The sequence below is a fragment of the Monodelphis domestica genome, chromosome 6 (assembly GCF_027887165.1).
Source record: "Monodelphis domestica isolate mMonDom1 chromosome 6, mMonDom1.pri, whole genome shotgun sequence".
Classification (NCBI taxonomy): domain Eukaryota; kingdom Metazoa; phylum Chordata; class Mammalia; order Didelphimorphia; family Didelphidae; genus Monodelphis; species Monodelphis domestica.
This window is the reverse complement of record NC_077232.1, coordinates 66,725,655-66,745,492: the sequence shown is the minus strand read 5'-3', so window position 1 is coordinate 66,745,492 and position 19,838 is coordinate 66,725,655. Positions and strand designations below refer to the sequence as shown.

The 19,838-nt window shown below is 39.7% G+C and overlaps 1 protein-coding gene across 22 annotated transcripts in view; it reads left to right on the top strand.

Moving 5' to 3' along the window:
* The window catches only part of SOX6 (SRY-box transcription factor 6), a 673,059-nt gene that overhangs the window by 529,335 nt on the left and 123,886 nt on the right, over window positions 1–19,838 (top strand). For 15 of the 22 annotated variants that reach the window (XM_016423408.2, XM_056802165.1, XM_016423409.2 and 12 more), the window contains 2 exons: window positions 12,510–12,589; window positions 14,460–14,582. In XM_016423408.2, coding sequence (XP_016278894.2) covers window positions 12,510–12,589; window positions 14,460–14,582 — 203 coding nt within the window. The remainder of the gene's footprint in view (window positions 1–12,509; window positions 12,590–14,459; window positions 14,583–19,838) is intronic. The other 7 variants (XM_056802169.1, XM_007497032.3, XM_007497031.3 and 4 more) reach the window with 1 other exon arrangement.

Sequence of the window (19,838 nt, the reverse complement as noted above, 5' to 3'; positions counted from 1 at the left end):
ACAGCTTTGCTACACTAGGGGAGAGGGGGCCTGTGCAGTACCCTCTGAGATTGTTGGGGGGGTTGTTGTTGAAAAAATCAGAACCCAGTCCAATTTACTTAGCTTGCCACTAATAGGTAGCATTTAGACTTCTGTCTAAATAATAAAGCATCCAGGAGCTCCTCCTCATTCATTGCCAAGTCTTGAAACAGGTCACATAACCTTGCAGTGAAATATGTTTTGAGATGATTTAGCAAATGTTATGATTTCTTTCTTTATTCCTCTGAGTTTACTGGACTCCTGGGGAATTCAATTAGGGCCATAATGGTTTGAAGCTACTTTCAGAGCCTCCTTGTAAACAGGGCTTTAAATGTTTAAAGATCTGTTGCCAAAGGAATCCACCGTAAGAAGATAGTTAAGTAAATAAAAGTCAACCTTATTTTCATTTGTGCATTCTTTGTAAGTGACCTCAGCCCAGAAGCAGCGACCTTGTTCTCCTCATTAATATTTTTTTGTGTCAAGCTCTTTTTCATATATTAACCACCAAATCTGAGTGCAGCAGTTTCTTTGGACATAAATCACGGGGTTTACAAAGTGAGCAACGACACCAGGTTTTATCTTTCTTTTTTTTTTTTTAATGTAAAGACCATATGAAACACATTGCTTTGCCCTTCCTTTATTCAAGCAAGATTTCAAAATAGCTTTAAAAAAATCAAGCAAATGAACCCAGGGAATTTTATCACTTTAATGGTTGATGGGGGTTGGTTCATTGTCTTTGATTACTGTTCTACATTTAGTAAAGAAGTCTTGCCTTGGAGGGAAAACAGAGAATGTCTGACAAGACCCAAATGATTCCAAAGATGGAAAAATAAGGGAACTTGAAGTCTTAGAAGATTAAAAGTGATCTTACAAAGTTCTTTCTTAGGCTTTTGGTTTGAATGAAATTTGGGCTGGGAATGAGTGAGTCCTATGGCCTGATGACTTCTGGTGAATTCAAAGAAATAAGATGGGTGTCCCTTGATTTTATGACCTGTATTTCCCATGGAATTGGTGCCAGTTGTAAGGATAATAGATATATATTCTTTTAGTGAGAACAAAATTCAGTGGAACTACAGCCTGAATTCCATTTTGGCTAGTGGAAGTGAAGCTTTAATGTCAGCCAATCAATGAGCCAATCATTAATCATCATCTCACTTATGTATAAAACATCCTGGCTTGACCTTGGTCTGAGTTGCCACCCTCACACCTGTACCAGGACCAGTAACAGGAATTCTCAATGGGAATACTGTTTTAATAAATATTTGACTCATATTTATTAAATGCCTAATATATATACTTGGTGCTATGGTTGGCCCAAAGGATTCAATGACCAAAAAAGAAAGAAAGGAAGGAAGAACTAAAGGGGAGAGAGAGAGAGAGAAAGAGAGAGAGAGAGAGAAATACAGGAAAGAAAGAGTCCCTTCCCTCAAGGAACTTACATTCTACAGGAAATAACCTGTAAGCAGGTAATTAAATACAAAATATAAAAGTCAATACAAAATAATTGGGGGATTTGAAAAAGAAAGATCTGAACATTTTGAAGAGAGATACTAATATTATTATTATTATTATTATGAATGGCATAGAATCTAGTATACTTCCAAGAGTCAATAATTCCCATGCCTACTTTTGTTATCTATAGAGCCTTTGAGTAAAAGCAGGGATAAAGATTTTGTATAGACACATATGTATATACCTGTGTCAATAGATAAAACCAAAGTGAACTCTTTCCTTCTGCCTTTCCAGCATGGCGGGCCATATCTGTGTTATATTATATGAAATACAATAAAGATTTCACTAAAAAGTCCTTCTTGAATGGCTCATTGTAGGAGTAGCAGTGACTCTGGGGTCTCGAGCGTTCTTCTAGTAAAACATGAGCCATGGAAGTTCTTGGAAGGGCCCAAGGATGGTTTGTGCCTTGCCAGTTCAAGGACTACCCTACTTAAATTGGAAGTGACTTATCAACAAATATTAGTCATCGGAGAATTTTTTTGTAAAAATGAAAAAATTCACAAAAGGCTACCTGCTATCAGAGGACTGAAAGTCTTGTTTACAGAGGGGTTTCCAGTCCTTATCATGAGGATTAGCAGTCATACCACTTATTACACCTTGAATTATCAAAATGCTCATGATAAAGACATCAGGACTCTGGAAACCTCTTTATGATGCTTTGTCATTCTAATTCATAGGAAAAGCCTACAAACTCTGCTGTATAAAATCCAAGAATAAATATGAATAGAACAGTAAGATCTTGATGTGTAAGCAATGTGAGGGAGGGAAGGCCATGAAAATTATGCAATGGAAAGACCACAGGACTTGATGTCAAGAGCCCTAGATTTTATTTCTAGCTCTATCACTCAACTACTGTGTGACCTTAGGGAAGTCATTGATCTTTCTGATGGACAGTTTGCTTATCTGTAAAGAGGGAATAGGCCACTGTCATTACCTATCTGAATAGGAAAGGAAAACAATCATTGGGTTGTTTTAAGGAATGTAGATTTTAAATCTTAAGGAATATGGAAATATAAGCCATGGTTTTAGGTGTCATATTTAAGAGGATTATTGACAAATCTGTAGCACGTGCAAGGGAGGGTGATCTAGAGTCCATGCCATAGAAGGATTGGTTAAAAAAACCAGGAACATTTAACCTTGAGAAGAGAAGATGGCAGATTTGGGGGCATGATAGCTGTCTTCAGATATTTGATGGATTTTCATATGGAGAGGAGTTAGAATTATTCTTTGAGACCTGAGAGGGCAGGACTAGAGTAGCATGTTCAAATTATAGGGAGACAGATTTCAGAGTTCCTTAGCCTAGGCTTTCTCAATAGGGAGTACCTCATCACTAGAATTCTTCAAGTGAATAACCACTTGTTGGGAATACCATAGAAGGAATGCCTTTTCATGTATGAAATAGACTAGATGTCCTCAGAGGACCATTGAAACTCTAAGATTCCATGACTATGACCATCAATAATCAAAAATTTAATTACACACATTAGGCTGTGCTTACTAAGGCAAGAACATAGACTCTGACAGGTTAGCAAGATTTTAATCAAGGAATGAAGCCAAAGATATTAAATCAGAAAATCAAATCAACAGAACAACAAGTTTAAACATTTCCTCAGCTTTTCTATGGGCCAAATAGAAGTAAATAACACATGCATTTCTTTTTCTCAATGCTTTTATAGTCTAGCAGAGGAGGTAAGAGAAAAAAAATATATAAAGTATACTCCTCAGATAGAGTATAAAATATAAGCTAGGGAGGGCCACAGCTAAAGCACTAAGTGAGACCTTAGGAAAGAAGGATAATTTCAAATTTGTGTTTGGGGACCAGTTCTGAGAAGATCTGATCCCTGAGTCTTAAAATATGGAGAATTCAAAAAAGGTGGTAATGTCCTGGAGTAGAGGGGTAGGGTCAATGGTAGAAGGTAGGGATTATTTCTTAGAAAAGTAGGCTGGAAAAGACACTTCTATTAAAAAGACACCCTTTTGCAAATCACTTGAAATATATGTGTGATAGTTACTAAACCCTCAAAATACTGAGTGTCTTAGAGACCTCTAAACAAGAGATATTCATTTAAATTTCCCTTGATACTCCTGATACTCATGTCTAGTAAAAGTGTTATTGAAAGCTTCCTTCACCATTGTTCACAGAAAAATAAATGGCAACCCCTTGGGAAAGGTCCTCTCATTTTGTGCTTCTTTTTGCCTATCTAATTAATATTAGGGCTTGGAGATCATGTTTTGCTCATAGCTGTAGAGATGATTATTTTTATTTCCCATGAGAGGGCTAGATCTGAGTAATGTGCAGCTTTTGACATTTGTTCTTTTTGAAGGAGAAGGAAAACAAATGCTTCATAGGAACTCCCTTCCAAACAACTAAAAGTTGGTTTTCCATTATTTCAACATTAATCTGAAGGGGGTGAAAACTCATACACTAATACAATACAATGCTATAAAATTAGATACAGTGCAATGTAATTCACAGTATAACACAATACAGTACAATGCAAGGGACACTTAGTAAGTGCCTACTGTGTGCAGAAAACTGTGCTAAGTGTTTGGGTCAATATGATGCTTTGTTTTGGAACTCATAGCCTAGCAAAAGGAAAAATTTGATAGCAACTCTAATTCACAAGGCTTTGTGTTCAGAGTGCAGTCAACTTGTCTGTATGTAGAGGACAGATGGAAATGTAGCCTTTGGGAATCTTCAAGAGAATTGACCTCTCTGGTTTTAGTTGTAATCCTTTCAACCCTCCAAAGTTTATTTCTTCAATAAGGCAGCAATCAGAAGTCCCTATCTACAATGAAGGTATATGGGGCACTAAAAGAATATAGATCATAACCCATAAGCCATTATATATAAGATCAAAAGATATAGATTGAGAGATGAAAAGGGCAACTCGGCACACACTTGGAGAGCTTTAATTGTTTATGAAGTTCTCCTTTACATTAATCCTATATTTGTCTCTTGGCAACTTCTAAAAGTTGTTCTTAATTCTAGCCTTCAAGGCGAAGAAAAATAAGGCTAATCTCCCTCTCGTGTGATGCAGCCTTCCAAATATTTTGCCTATTCAATAGTTATCATGTCCACACTAATCCTAAATACCCCCATTTCCTTCAAAACATTGGTATATGGCTTGCTCTTGAGACTTTTGCCATTGTGGTGCCTTCCTCTTGACACTTCCTGGTAATATTTATTTCCTAAAATGTGCCCACACAATACTCCAGAAGTAATTACATCAGACAGATTAATACCAAGGTGAAGAATACTTTTAGTTATTCAGGTCTAACTGACCTGCAGGATGGATTTTAGATACTGATTTTTTTTCTGTTTGGTCAATTTTTGGTGGGTTATTTGTTTTTTGGGGATGGTGTTTTTAATTTTGAGTTGTTTCTTTTGGTGAGAGTGATGCATGCTACTTCTACTATCCATTGGTCCATGCTGCTGAGTACCTTTTCTCAAGGCAAAATCCAAAGTGACAATGCCATGCCCACAAAGTGCAGAGGGAGCAGTAATTTGCTTGTTAACTTGAAAATGTGCAGCCATTGATTTCCTAGTGGGATGTGTGTGACATGGTGTGTCCAATTTTGTCAGTGTCAAACAAATAGAATCTTGATCATGATTAAAACATTACATTTAAAGAAGGGGGACATTACTCTGTAGTGGGACATAGTGAAGGTCCTTTACAAATACTGTGAGTTTAATGTAGAGTCAGACTTCCTAACAATTAGAGTTCAGAAGGGGAATGCTTTGTTTCAGGTGATAGTAGGCTTTCCTTACTGGAAGTCTGCAATCAGAGACTCAGTGACTGTTTGTAGAAGATGTTACAGAATGAATGGGTGGCTGCGCTCCAAAGTCCTCCAACACAGAGGTGTAAGCACTGCGACGAAGCTCAAAGTGTACAACGCAGTGGTCCTCAGCTCACTCCTGTACGGTTGTGAGACATGGACACTGTACCGGAAGCACATGAAACAGCTGGAGCAATTCCACCAACACTCCCTCCGGTCAATCATGAGGATCCGATGGCAGAACCGAATCTCCAACCAGGAAGTCCTCGACAGAGCCAACTCCACCAGCATCGAAGTCCTGGTCCTCCAAACCCAGCTACGAAGGTCTGGTCACGTCATCCGCATGGACCCACAGTGAATACCAAGACAGGTATTCTATGGTGAACTGTCAGCTGGACTCAGGAAACAAGGCTGACCAAAGAGAAGATTCAAGGATCAGCTAAAGTCCAACTTGAAGTGGTCTGGCATCACACCAAAGCAACTAGAACTCTCTGCCTCTGACAGAAGCAGCTGGCGAACCCACATTCACCATGCCGCCATCACCTTTGAAGATGAGCGACGTTGACGTCTTGCCGCTGCGCGTGAACACCGACACCCGGCCACAACCACACCTCCTGTAACTGGAGTCCCAGGCCCCATGTGCCACAAACTTTGCCCCTCAGTCTTTGGACTCCAAAGCCACATGAGAGTACATCAATAGATGGTAATGCACAAAGACAATTGTCATTCTCGATCACCCAGAGACTACCCTACTACAGAATGAATTACTGTTCAGATAATGGTTGAATCAGAATGCCTCTGACTCTCAGATTCTGTGACTCTATACTCTTTTGTCTCTACTGTCTCAACCCAATACACAATAAGGGAGTTGGGAGTATCTACTCTATTTTTTCATTTTCCGAGTGGACAACTCTGTAAAGTTGGAAGAAACTTTGAAAATGACTTGGCCCAATCCTTTCATTTGACAAATAAAGGACACTGAAACAGAGTGGAGGGGGGGGGGTTAGTTAAAGTCCAATAGCAAGTTAGTGATGAGCTAAGAATCAATTCATAGCATTACAAAACTGAAAGAATCTCAAAGGCTCTTTAGTTCAACTTGTTCATGAACAAGAATCCTTCTCTCTTCCTGCCCACTGCATCCCATCCAATACCTCTTACATGTAATTATACTGCCTTGTCTTGAGGTAGTGTTTCAGTTTTTTTGATAGCTCTAATTAATATTTTTCCTTACATTAAGCCAGCAACTGCTTTTATGCAACTTATATATGTTGCTTTAAGCTCTGCCTTCTGGGGCAAAAAAGAACACTTAAAGTTCATCTTCCTCATCTTCACCTTTCAGATAGCTATTCTGGTCCCTCATATTTTAATTCTGTTTAATGTGGACAGTCACGTTGTTTCAACAAGTCTGTGTATAGCATTATCTTGATCTACATCATCATGATCATGATCATCATGATCATCATGGTTTCCTTTCTTCCTCTGGACACAGCTTATCAAAGTTGGCTCTAAAATGGTAGTCTGTATTGAATACAATATTTCAGAGACTGACAAGGATAGGGTACAGTAGGATGATCGTTTCTTTCATTCTGGATACTATAGCTCTCAAAGTAGCCTAAGATCTCATTAGTTTTTTTGGCTGCCACAATTTGCTGTTGACTCATATCCAGCTTAGAGTATCCTTAAAATCCTCAGATCATTTTCAGCCATTCATGCAGAGAGTTTGAACTCTTTGCCTCTCCCTGTCTTTCTCATCTTGTACTTATGGAGTTGATTTTTTGAACCCAGGTATGAGACTTGGAATTTTTTCTATTACATTTTCCTTTATGATATTCAAAGTACATGCTGGTCTTTACAAATCTTATAGTGCTATATAAATTTGCCAGGTATTATGCTTATCCCAGCATAGGGTTCATTCTATTGCTGAAGCACAGAAGCACCTTCATACACAATTATGGATCATATGTGAGTCATACATGAGTCAGGAGCTTGAGTAGAAGAGTCCCTAGTAATATGCTTCTCTAGTCCTGTGTTTTCTGTTTCCCCTACTCACTTCTGATGAATATTTCCAAACAGGCAGATCCCCTGGAGTGGTAATCTCAGGGTGTCAGAGGAGGGAAAGGACCAGCCAAATCTCTTGCATTTCAGGGGAAGAAAAATAAAGCTTTAGTTAAACTGAAGAGAATGGGCTAAATTTTGCCAGTGGGCACTTTTGGCCCTGTTCTGAGTGTCAAATATGTACCTGAGATCAAACAGAAATCAAGAAGAGAATTCTTGCAAGAAGCCCTGTTGAATCTAAGGAGTTCTAGACTCTCAAAACAACTCTCTTTCTCTCTTATATGATGTTTGCTGAGCTTACTTTCATTGCAATTTCTGTGAAAAATTTGGAACTCCTTTGCTTCTCATCCAGGGCATCCTGTTCTCTCTGAAATGACCCTATTCTTATAGCATACTTGAAAGTTTTTGAAACTGGGTGCAGCTTTCCATGAGTTTTAAATACCATTTTAAAAAACCTCTCCAGTAGCCTCTAGATATCAGCAGACAATGGCTAGAGCTGGGAGGCTCAAGAGGTTAGGTTACAGAATGGGCATTATTGTGCTCATTGGATTTCAGAGGCATTCTTCTTCCACTTCAGGTAGCAAAGGCCAGATTACACCGGAACTAGAAGCTAACCTGTTCCAACATGCTTCATGTCTTTTGTACATATTTAAAAAGAATGGGTCCTCACGCAAGCATTTCAAATCCAGAAACAAATTTGAAAAAAATTGCTACAACATGTTGACTGATTTCTTGCCAAGTCAGCTAGTGAGAACTTTCTTGATCGACTCCTGTACTGAGAAAATTAGAGGGGAAAGCATGTACTTTCTGTAATTAAAAATTTAAACCTCCTTATACCCTCAGTGCTCACTTTCTTTAAAACAAGCGCTCTCTCTCTCTCTCTCTCTCTCTCTCTCTCTCTCTCTCTCTCTCTCTCTCTCTCTCTCTCTCTCTTTCTCTCTCTCTCTCTCTCTGTCTTTGTCTCTCTGTCTGTCTCTGCCTCTGTCTCTCTCTCTCTCTCTGTCTCTCTCTCCTTCCCTGTTTTCCTCTTTTCTATTCTTCTTTCCACTTCTGCCACCTTTGAATCTTTCCTCCAGCTTTCTCTTCCCCCTCTTCCCTTTTTGTCTCTTTCCAGGTTTGCCCATATATCCCTATTTCTCCTTCTTCCCTTCCCTTCCCTTGGCCCCTTTCCTCCTTTTCTCCCTTCCCCACATCTACTCTTTCCCTCTCTTAGTAGCAGTGTACTCTGTTAACTCAGGTGTATTAACTTTTCTTTTTTGTGTTGCTACAATAGCCTGGCCTTGGGAAATGACCTTCTACAGATTACATTCAGATGCATAGATTCAACCCAGAAGAAAGGTTAAAAGACATTTTTAAAAATGATGCTTGTCAATAGTAGAAGGAAAGCTATTTGTAGCCAGCAGGTGAGCTGGAGAATACTGCAGGGTGTGGCAGATATACTAATAAATTAACTGCCAAGTCAAAAACTGTAAAATACACACACTCTCTCACATACACACACACACACACACAACCCCACCCCCCACCTCCAAATCCCACCATGCAGCTATTTCCAACCATAGAAGCATGACAGCTATGAGAAAGGAGTGCCGTGGGGAATTCTTTTAGAGTTTGATTTTTTAAAAAATATGTTTGACATGGAAAATGTTTTAGTACAAATACGGCAACTGGTATTAAACTTACCAAAGGGGGGTGGGTGGGTAGGGAGGAATTGCAGTGCAGTGTGGAGCAAGGATGAATAATGCATGATATTTAAAGAAAGCACAGCCCGAATGTTCTGGGAGCCGTCCATGCTGATAGTTTGAATGGTGATTTTTTTTTCCTATTTAAAGCATCATTAATTCAGCATCTTTGTGATGTTTTTTAACCTGGTAAAATATTGACCAAAGAAACATGATTTAACTTAGATTAGCGTATTCTTTCTTCAAATAATTTAGCTTAAATATTAAGGAGATCAGTGGAATTATTTAAGCATCAAGCAACAATCATTTACTATAAAAATAATTTGATCTTGTTATCTGTTTAAAGAAAAAAAAATAGCACACCACCCCCACATAACAGTGCGAGCTAAAATCAACCTCATGGAAGGGGGAAAAGCAAGATCCGATATTTTGAACATTGCTCCATAGGAGACCGGCACAATATAGTGTTAGTGAGTGCATTGTCGCTTAGCTCCATATGCAATCAGAAGCCAATTGTTACTGGACTGTGTACAAGCACACACTGTGCTCAATGGTCTGATGAGGTATTATGGATATGATGCAAAGAGACCGTGTGGATTAGAAGCTCACAATTTGTTAAAAAGTGAAAGCAACTTAACATTTCCATTGGGTCAGCTGAGTAGCTCTTCATGTGGCAAGCAGAGTGAACTAGTTCCTAGGATTCAGAGAATCCAGGAAGGTTGCAGGTACAGATATTAAATGGCCATCTCTAACCTTTGAATGGCCCTCGATCCATTCCTTGAGATCCCTCCACATTCCATCTTCATTATTGCATTCTGCATTCAATGTGAAAAAGTTCATGCAAAACAGCTTGATTATTATAAATGTCAAAAATGTGCAGAGGAACAGCCTATTAAAATGTAGCCTAGAGACAGTACATAACACTGACTTTAAATAAGGAGCCGGAGCCAAAGTGATACTCCATTAAATCACTGTTATTGGGTAATTTCTCCATCAGTGTATTAATTTTTGTTTACAGGTCCCCCTGCCCCCAGTAAAGTCCTTCCTAGCGTTTCTCATGTCTTCAGGCCACCAAATGTGTCTGGTAGCCCTGGGAGGGAAAAGTCCCTGAAGTCACCCCCTTTTGAAGATTGTTCTGTTCACAGAGCTGGATGACTAATTTACTAAGATTTAACATTAATATTTGCCCATGCTCTGTACGTACTCATAGCCTCATGACAGGATCAAAGACTTAGAGCTGAAAGGGGACATGGGAGTCACTGAGTCCTACCCTTTTCAAAAGATGAGGAAACTGAGGCCTAGGGAGGCTAAGTGATTTGCCCAAATTCACACAGCAAATCTCAGAGCAAGGATTGGAATCCAGATCCTTGGACCCTAGAGTCAGCATGCATCCTAGTGTCCTGTATATAAGCATGTCCCATATATAATGTCTGCTAGGTTGCCACATTTCTGGGCAAAATGTGATCTGATTTTATCAAATTATTGTCAGATTCTATTTGTAAAATGTCTGAGTGGTCATGATTCTGTGCCAGGGAAGGTTAATACTAAATAACTAGAAAGGATTACATTGTCACAGGAATACTTGATATAAGGTATCATGGCATTTGGTTTGCAAAATTGCCCAATCATCATGGGTAGCTTCCTCCCTCCCTCCCTCCTCCTCCACCTCCTCCTCCTCTTTCTTCTCTCCCCTATTCTCTCCCCTTCTCCCTCTCCATCTCCCCCCTCTCCTTTTCCTCTTCTCCCCCCTCTCTCTTCCCCCTCCCCCTCTCCCTTTCCCTCTCTTTCCTTTCCCAAGACTTCCCATCTCCAGGCCTGACTTTCAATCCACTGAGGCACCTAGTCTGCTCCTAGTTAGTTTTCTTTTAATAATGATGTTTTTAGGGGTTTGCATTGTGGTTAATAAGATTACAGGTTTTGATAGCAAGACTTATAAGAGACCTTTGTGATGTCCGACCCCCTCATTGTTCGCACTATCCTCTAATATTATTTTATATTTTTTTGCATTCATTTTGTATGTACTGATTATCTGTATATGAGGGATAGTGTAGTATAATAATAGCCTTGAGATTATGAAATTCTGGAGGAATTTATGCTTCTGACATGTACTGACTCTTTGACATGGACAATTCATAATTTCCCGGGGCTTCCAGGTCAGTTCTTTAAGACTCTAAGGTGTCCAGCAGTTGCCAATATGCATTGATGGAAGGCGTTCCTTGCCAGGAAACTGCCTCAGTGATAAAGTTACAGAGCGTGTTTTTCCTTTTATCTGGACATGTTACTTTCTTGTAATAGAATTTAAGCTCCTTGCGGGCAACAGAGGGAGAAGGAGAATGTGGGGAGGGGTGAGTATAGAGGATGGAGTGATAGGAAATGGACCTATGGTTTCAGTGGACTAGATAGTGGCCTTCCTACCTAATGACAAGCCTCCTGCCAGTGTTGTCTAGAGCCCTAATAAATTACAGTGACTTGTCTAGAGTCATACAGCCAGTATATGCTCAATGCAAAACTAGAACCTTCTAGGTCTTTCTAGCTCCATGGTCAATCCCTCTGTTTCTTCATCCTAATATTTGTAGAATGAATGAACAAATCTTCCAAGTTGTACTAATACAATTAATTCCTTTTGGGGCAATTAAGTGAATTTTTTTTTAAAGGATGATATTAGTCTCCGCTGGGTTATCAACATTGTGTGAGATTGGGGAAGTCAGTTTCTTGTTCCAGGTCTCAGTTTTCTCATCTGTAAAATGAGGGAGCTGAACTAGATGATCTCTTAGGCTTTAGTCCTGAATCTATGAATCTCTTTAATCTTCCTGGTACTTTAGTTACGAGGGAGCTTAGCAAAGGAGACGTTTCTCAAAAAGCTGGTGGCAGAGACTGTGCCAGGCAGCCTCCACCTCTGGATGAGAATGACTTCTTCCTCTGGCTCTCTCTGTGTGTCCCTACCTCTGTCTCTGTCTGTCTGCCTGCCTGCCTGCCTGTTCACATCTCCTATTCAGGGGCTTTTGGGAAGCTCAACATTTCAGATTCTTTCTTGGGAGCTAATGTTGTGTTTTGCCTCTCAAGCCAGGATGTTTCCATAAGCTGTTTGTTGCTCTAATCGAAAAGCCTCTATATATTCTTGGTGCACTGCGTGTTGAGTTGGCTTCAAGATATTTTTGTACTCCTCAGAAATGATGTATTACATGATTTGTAATGGAGCGAACATGCTTGAATTGCACATTTAATTTTTTTTCTCTTTCACATCACATTTAAGCCTTGCCAGTTTGCCTACTAGCAATCTTGCTCAGGGAAAGTTCCAAGGTAACACTACAAGTCTGTGCCCAACTCAGCCTTTTGTTCCTGCAGATGTTTGGGCTTAGAGCAGTGCTGTAGAGCCCAGGCAACGTGAAGACCCTGTTCCTACTTGTCTGCTGCGATTCTCTGCTCATTGTCTAAACCTGTATGCATTGTTCTCTCCGACAGGTGATAACTACCCCGTACAGTTCATTCCATCAACAATGGCAGCTGCTGCTGCTTCTGGACTGAGCCCTTTACAGCTTCAGGTATGTGCCAAAACCAAAAAAAAAGTGGGACGCCAGCCAACACTTTAGTGGAAAACTGCTAACCAGCTGTATGCTAAATAATGGCCTGAATGTTAAATAATTTTTTAAGCATAGCCCAGAAGGATTAACACCTTATGTACTTACCATACTGCAAATAGGAATATCGGCTGCCAACTTCTGGATTTTAAGAGGGGGAAAATGACATGATGACTTAGTCTCATGTATTACAGAGCAAGTGAGTCAATAGTTGTTATGTACGTATGCCCTGTTGTCATTAGACATATTGAGTGGAACCTTCCCTGAATTTCATGTTTTATCAAAATCTCTCTTGCCCAAAGTGGTCTTTTCCCCCCAGGCTTCTAAGCAGAGACCACTGATTGGGTGCTTTCTTTATGCACCTCATAGAGTGAAGAGAAGGGCTCTTCCTCAGAGCTTCACAACTGACCAACAGAAGCATGTTAAGATGATTCTGTCTGCATTTGTGTTGTCTTATTCAACCTTCCCAGTGTTGGAGTTTGAGGTAGGGTCTTTGGGCTTGGCCCAGATTAGTTAGTTGCCTTCATTCATGAAGTTATTCTGGGTGAGATGATTTAAGCACTAAGCAAATAATCCCCAGACCCCATCTTTGCCACTTATTCCCTGTGTGACCATTGGCTAGCCCTTTTTTCTTCTTTGGGCCTCAATTGTACCATTTGCAAAATAAAGGAGTGGACTCAGTCATATTTAAATGAGTTTCCAACTCTGACACTCTAAAAAATTAGTTTTTCAATGGGAGATATGTTTTTACAGCTAAAAACATAAATATAACTGCCAAAAATAGCTCTCAAGCATTCAGAGTTAGAAATGCTGTAAAGTGTGTGATAATGAACACATGAAGAATATTGGGAATAAATAATCCATTAAAATAGCATTTTCATTTTTAAACTTCAATAGTGGCCATGTTTAAGTTTTCCAAAGCAATTTAGAGGGCCTGTACTTTACTAACCATTGTTATTACCACCCTTGCATTCACTGTCTGCTGGTTTCAACCTCCAAAACAAAATCAGAACAAACAATTTCTCAGCAACACCCATAACAAAATCACTTTACATTTTATTTTTGTATGACCAGGTCAGATGATGGTGAAGTACTTTGTAAAGTCACCTTTCTCATTGGTTCTTCATGTCCATGCTCACAGGGATAACTCTTACTCTCTCCTTCCCCTCAGCCTCCCTACTCCCCACATCCAATTTTGCCAATTAAGACTTTCCTGTTGCCAGTGAAAATTGTAGGGAATGGAGGGAAAAGGAGAAGTAGCAATGGTAATATTCTAGGGAAATAGAGTTCTGGGTTTCATGCTAAGAGGATTTCATTTCAAAGCCTACCTCTAACACTGATTGGCTGTGTGACCTTGGGCAAGTCACTTAATTTCCGTTTGCCTCAAATAAGTACCTAGGACTCAATGACAAATTATGGATGGGTTGTGATCTGTGTAGATGAGGGAATTCCTGGCCCAAAGTCACTTGTCCTGTGCATAAGAGGGGAATCTCTTTCCTATTGTTCTGCCTGCTTCAGGAGATATAGCCAGTGTATAAGAATGCCAGATTCCTGTACCTCTGTTCCTTCTGTAGTCATTCTCCATCAAAATAATCTTCATTTAAATGTATGTTTTTGCCCAAGTAAAAATAAAAAGCCCAAGGCCTTGGTTTGATCAGCAGGTCATTAGGGTTTCTCTAAGAGAAAAGAGGTCTCAGTTTGTCCATTGTTTGTCCATTGCTGGTGTGGCCCGTTGCCCCAAGTTAAGAAATGCCTGGTTTTGTGTCTCAGGTTCTGACAGAGTGTTTGTTTGTTTTGTTTTGTTTTGTTTTTTGCTGGCTACGCTACTAAACAGAAAGGGCATGCCTCCCACCCACAAATTAGCCCAAGACTAAAGGGCCTAAGTGAACGTTATGGCAGGAATTTGGATACCTTTGAACATGGTGGTGGCCAGTCTTACAACCACAAAAAGATTGAGGTATGAATGCTTCCATTGATGCTTCTGTGGGTGGGGATGTTGTTTGTTCCAACATATTCCCAGCTCTCTCTGAAAGTGAGGACCCAGGGAATACATTAGGTGAGAATTCCTCAGGCTGTACCCCTTTCTTCCTAAGGAGACCTTGTAGAGTGCTCTCTCTCATCTATAGAAAGAACAAGACACAAAAAAATAATAGAACCCAAGCAAGGTCCCCAGAGGTATTCATTAGTGGCATCATGGCCCATTTCTATAAATTAATCCTCAACATTGTCTCCTTTCTTCCTTTCTCCTTTCCTTCAAATCTCCCTGCTCTTTCTTGTAGGTTTTCAAACATATTCCATATGCATTGTCTCAGCTGATTTTCAAGAACTCTTCCTGTAAGAGAGGCAGAACTGAGATTATGATTTTTCTGATGAAGAAACTGAGGCACTTAAAGGTGAAGGGACATGCTTAAGGCTATACAAGTTGCTAGTAGATCAGTGACCAGGTCCCAGTTTTCCTTCTAGTTGAGGGGTCTTTCTATTATCCTAGACCTTTTTCCTCTGGCAGTCCAGTCTAAGGCAGAGCTCCGTAAGATTCTAGTACTGTCCATATCCATTGGTTCCTCCTTGTTCTTTGCTGTTTAGAAGATGTTTCAGTGGCGTCAACTTTGGAAAAATCATGATCCTTCCTACTTTTAGAGATGACCCATCTTTCTTTTCTATATTCACTTGACTCATGAGTGCTGGACTTGGAGTCAAGAAGACCTGGGTTTGAAATATATTGCTAGCCATATGACCCTGGGCATGTCATTCACCTCTTTGTGAATGCCTCAGCTTTCTCATCTATAAAATGAAGAAAGTGAATTTAATGAATTTTAAGGTCCCTTCTCTCTCTAAAGTTATAATTCTGTGGTCTCCTAATAAGGGAGATACAGGAGACAACTTAATCTCCATTCTAATCAAAGGAAAGAAAACAAATGATATCAATTTGAAGCACATTTTCATTTTTAGGGTTTCTAGGGTTTGGGTGGAGTTCCTACACATGATCATGATTCAACCTCCTAGCCCATGACCTTGGATCTGACCAACTAAAAAGAAATAATCCTATATAAGGGTGCTCCCAAGCTTTCTCCAATTTTCCTTGGATGTCTGAAATATTAGACAGTTGGGAAAAGTCAATATTGCTATTCCCTTTCTTTTCCTTTTCCTTTTCTCTTCATTTTCTCCTCCCCCATTTTTTTCTTTTAAAACCCGTATTTTGGTAAATCATAGGCAAAATCCATCTTTTGAGGGGAGAAAAGGATTAAATGCCAGTATTGATAGAGTTCATATATATATAATGTATATTGAGGACAGAAGTGGAAGGAAAGGTTCTGATGGGGCATGATCAGCCTTTTACTAGGAAAGAGAGCTTACCATTTTCTACTCCCATGGGATATATTATCTAAAACCTTTGTTTTATCTCTCTAGAAGACTCTTTATTCTTTAATACTTTGATAATTAAGCCAAACCTAAATATGAGGTGCTGATTTCATTATCTTTTTATCATCCTTTTCCATGAAGATCAGATGGAAACAGCACTGGGACAAGTCACTAACTTGCCAGTATATATATATATTTTTTTTTTGTTTGTTTGTTTGTTTTTGTTTTTGTTAAGTGTTCTCTAGATTCCTGCAGAGGTGAATAAAATATTTGTTGTAATTATATTTTTATATAAGCTTTTCTTGATCTCTCAGCTTCAGTAGTGTAAATGGGGAATGGGGATGAAAAGTGTCACCAAATATAAAGCACTGTATAATTGCTAGCTGTTATTATTATTCAGCAGCAGTCAGGACAACAGGGAAGAGATGCCCCTCATCCTGCTCGTAGGTGATCTCTGTATTCTGAAAGATTTTAGTTTAATTTAGGTTAGAGATCATGAGTACTCAGGATGGCGTCATCTATTAAAATATATATTACCGTCTTTATGGATCATAGTTATGTCTGGGGATTGTGGGCAACAGTTTTGTTTGGGATAATGATCTTTATTCAAGTTTATATACTAGTTTACTGGTGGAGTTTTCCAGAATACTTTGAGGTCTTTATTTGTAACAGGAAATTTCGTATTCACATTGGTATTAGTATGGGTTATCTGTGGCTTCTGTGGGGAGGTGGGAGGTAGGAAGAAGTCACCTGAACGTTAGAAATGGGTCTGTGTGATTATAGCTAAACAGGCCTACCTACCTAGGACAGAATGTGTGAGAGAAAGACTCTGAGTGTTTGGCAGGACCGTGAAGACAGGTGGCTTTGGCTCAGACCCCAGACAGTCTCTCCCCTTTGTCTTTTATTTCTCCCCTGGGTCTCGGTGCCCAATCGTCACCTCCTCTTCCTCCCCCCATCATTTTTCTGCCTTTCTCCATCCTTCTCCTATGTCTCTGCTTCCCTTTGCATCATTACCTCTTTCCTTGAGCCCTGTTCTGTCTCTAGAGCTCCTTCCCTTTATCTGTTTCCCTCTTCATTTCTCTTCCTCTCACTCCAGCATCTAAAATCTGGCTTCTGCTTAGTCGCTGGAATACATGAAATCAGATTTCCATGTGCCAGGTCCACACAGTGCTGTGTATACCACTGCTGATCCATCTGCACAACACATGCCACATGCCAGTTGCTTTAATTAGGGTGAATGGGGAGTCTATTAATGAGGGAGCCCATGCAGTTTTCATTTGGATTTTTGACTGACTAGGAGCTCTTTCTGGCCCCTCTGCTTCTTGTCCTATTTTCCCTTCTCACTTTTCACAAGTTTCCCCTCGCCTGTCAGGAAAGCTCCCCAAAGCTGGTGAGTGTGTGGCACACTATTTGGCAAAGCCTGAGCCTGCTTGCCAGGCGGATTTCCCAAGCCTTCCCAGCATGGCTACAACTTGATGCCCGGGAAATCCCAGAACAGCTCGGCTGACACATATCTCTTTAGTCCTTACATACAGATGCTGCTGCATGAAATCTGTGACAAAATCGGGGGAGGATAATCTCTCCTTCTCCCAGTTTTACAGCAGGTTTTAAAATTATTATTATTATTTTAAGAGCTGCTTTCATTTTGAGCTAAGGACATTCTCTCTACCCCCCCCCCCCATCTGTTTGCAAGCTAAACAAGGAAATGCCACAGCTCTGTCAACAGCTATGATAAACTGTTGATACTAACAAAGCATTACAATTTTGTTAGTCTGATTAATTCCTAAATACAGGTTCCCTGGGAAAAAAGTCAAACACATACACACACATAGATATGTGCCACAAGTGCAAATACACCAACATACAGGTAAATACACAACTGTGGTTCCAAACCCATCTCCCTGACTGAAATGCCTCAGTTATTTTGTCCTTCAAAGTTTGTCACTTATAACATGAATGAGACTGGGCAAGTCTTAACAGCATTTGCAGCTGTAATCTGGAAGATTGAAGTTCTGTAATTGAAGGAAGCAAAGGTATTTAAAATGGAAAAACCCCTTTCACTTTACCCTGATTCAAACTTTCTCTCTGTCTGTCTCCTTTCCTTTCCTTTCCTTTCCTTTCCTTTCCTTTCCTTTCCTTTCCTTTCCTTTCCTTTCCTTTCCTTTCCTTTCCTTTCCTTTCCTTTCCTTTCCTTTCCTTTCCTTTCCTTTCCTTTCCTTTCCTTTCCTTTCCTTTCCTTTCCTTTCCTTTCCTTTCCTTTCCTTTCCTTTCCTTTCTCCTTTCCTTTCCTTTCCTTTCCTTTTTCCTTTCTTTTCCTTCTCTTCCCTTTCCTTCCTTCCTTCCTTCCTTCCTTCCTTCCTTCCTTCCTTCCTTCCTTCCTTCCTTCCTTCCTTCCTTCCTTCCTTCCTTCCTTCCTTCCTTCCTTCCTTCCTTCCTTCCTTCCTTCCTTCCTTCCTTCCTTCCTTCCTTCCTTCCTTCCTTCCTTCCTTCCTTCCCCTTTTATCCCCCTTTAAATTAGAGACACAGTAATGACCTTTGGTTGTTGTACTGGGTACTGATCCAAGGCTCTGCTCACTGTGCCTCAGGGGCACACTATTGTGAGAGTGAAGGCCAAAAAGAATTCTATTTTTAGTTGAACCGTTCAGCAGATGGAGGCATGCATACTCATCTATTTGAAGGTTGACGGGGTTTGAACCATTAATTTTGATAACGTATTTAACCCTGGGAACAATCAGAAACTGCAACTCTAAGGTTACAATGCTTTTGACCTTTTAAAGAACAGAGGGCACTCAGTACAGTAAACAATATATTACATTTCTACTTATTCTGATTCTCTCACACATATAAATTTCAAGGCGCAGTTGACATTTGCTTTCCTCAGCTATTTTAGCATTGGTCCTTAAAGTAAGCCAAGAAGAATGTGTAGGAAAAGGGGGCCGATGTAATGTGACAGTCATGTAAATACGGTCCTTTAAATAGCTCAGATGTTAAATGTGGCCTTTTATGAAGAAATATAAATTTTTCTTCTCAGGAACTAGACTCTTGGTGACTTATTTTCAATGAAAAAATGGTTTTAGAGGATTGACTCGACTTAGTTTCTTCCAAATGGGATACAACCTTAAAACCAATTTTTTTTTTATTGAGACAAATATTGCCTGATAATTGTAGCTTAGACTAAAAGTAGTTAGGCGCCAGCCTGGTACCATGGCCTGTGAGGCAATACACCTGCCCTGTGCCTTCTTATTAAATGATGCATGCTCTTCTTCAGCAAATACAGCCGTTAAATATCACACAGCTTAAGTATTTCTAATTAAAATATCTCCATGTGTCAGCATATTGGTAATGTATTATTTTAATCCATTTATTTTGTTTATGAAACAGTGACATATGTTTAGATTGTGAAATATATGAGCCTTAAAAATCACTTTATTGAAGAAAATTAATTCCTACAATACTGTCTCGGTAATGTGTTCACTCACCCAGTCAGTCACTGGCGGCACTGCCAGTCTTAATGTTGGTTAGACACACTTAACAGTTTTATCTGACATAACCGTCTAGGAGAGAGGCAATAACAGGTTTGTTGCCAGCCTTCCTCCCAACAACAATCCTCCACCCCACCCCCAAGCCCCCAACTACTGCTAGACATCAACGGTGGGGTTTCCCATTGCTTCTTTTCTCTCTTTTCTTTTTCTTTCTTTTTTTTTTGGTTTTCTTTATTTATTTAAACATAAAGAAGAATGTGGGACTGAGTAAATGGACAAGGGATTCTGAAAGACCAATCAAAATTAAAAACCAGCTAGTTACCTTTTCAAAGTTAGACAGAGTAATTTGTTTGTCAGCGGGGAGATGTTTG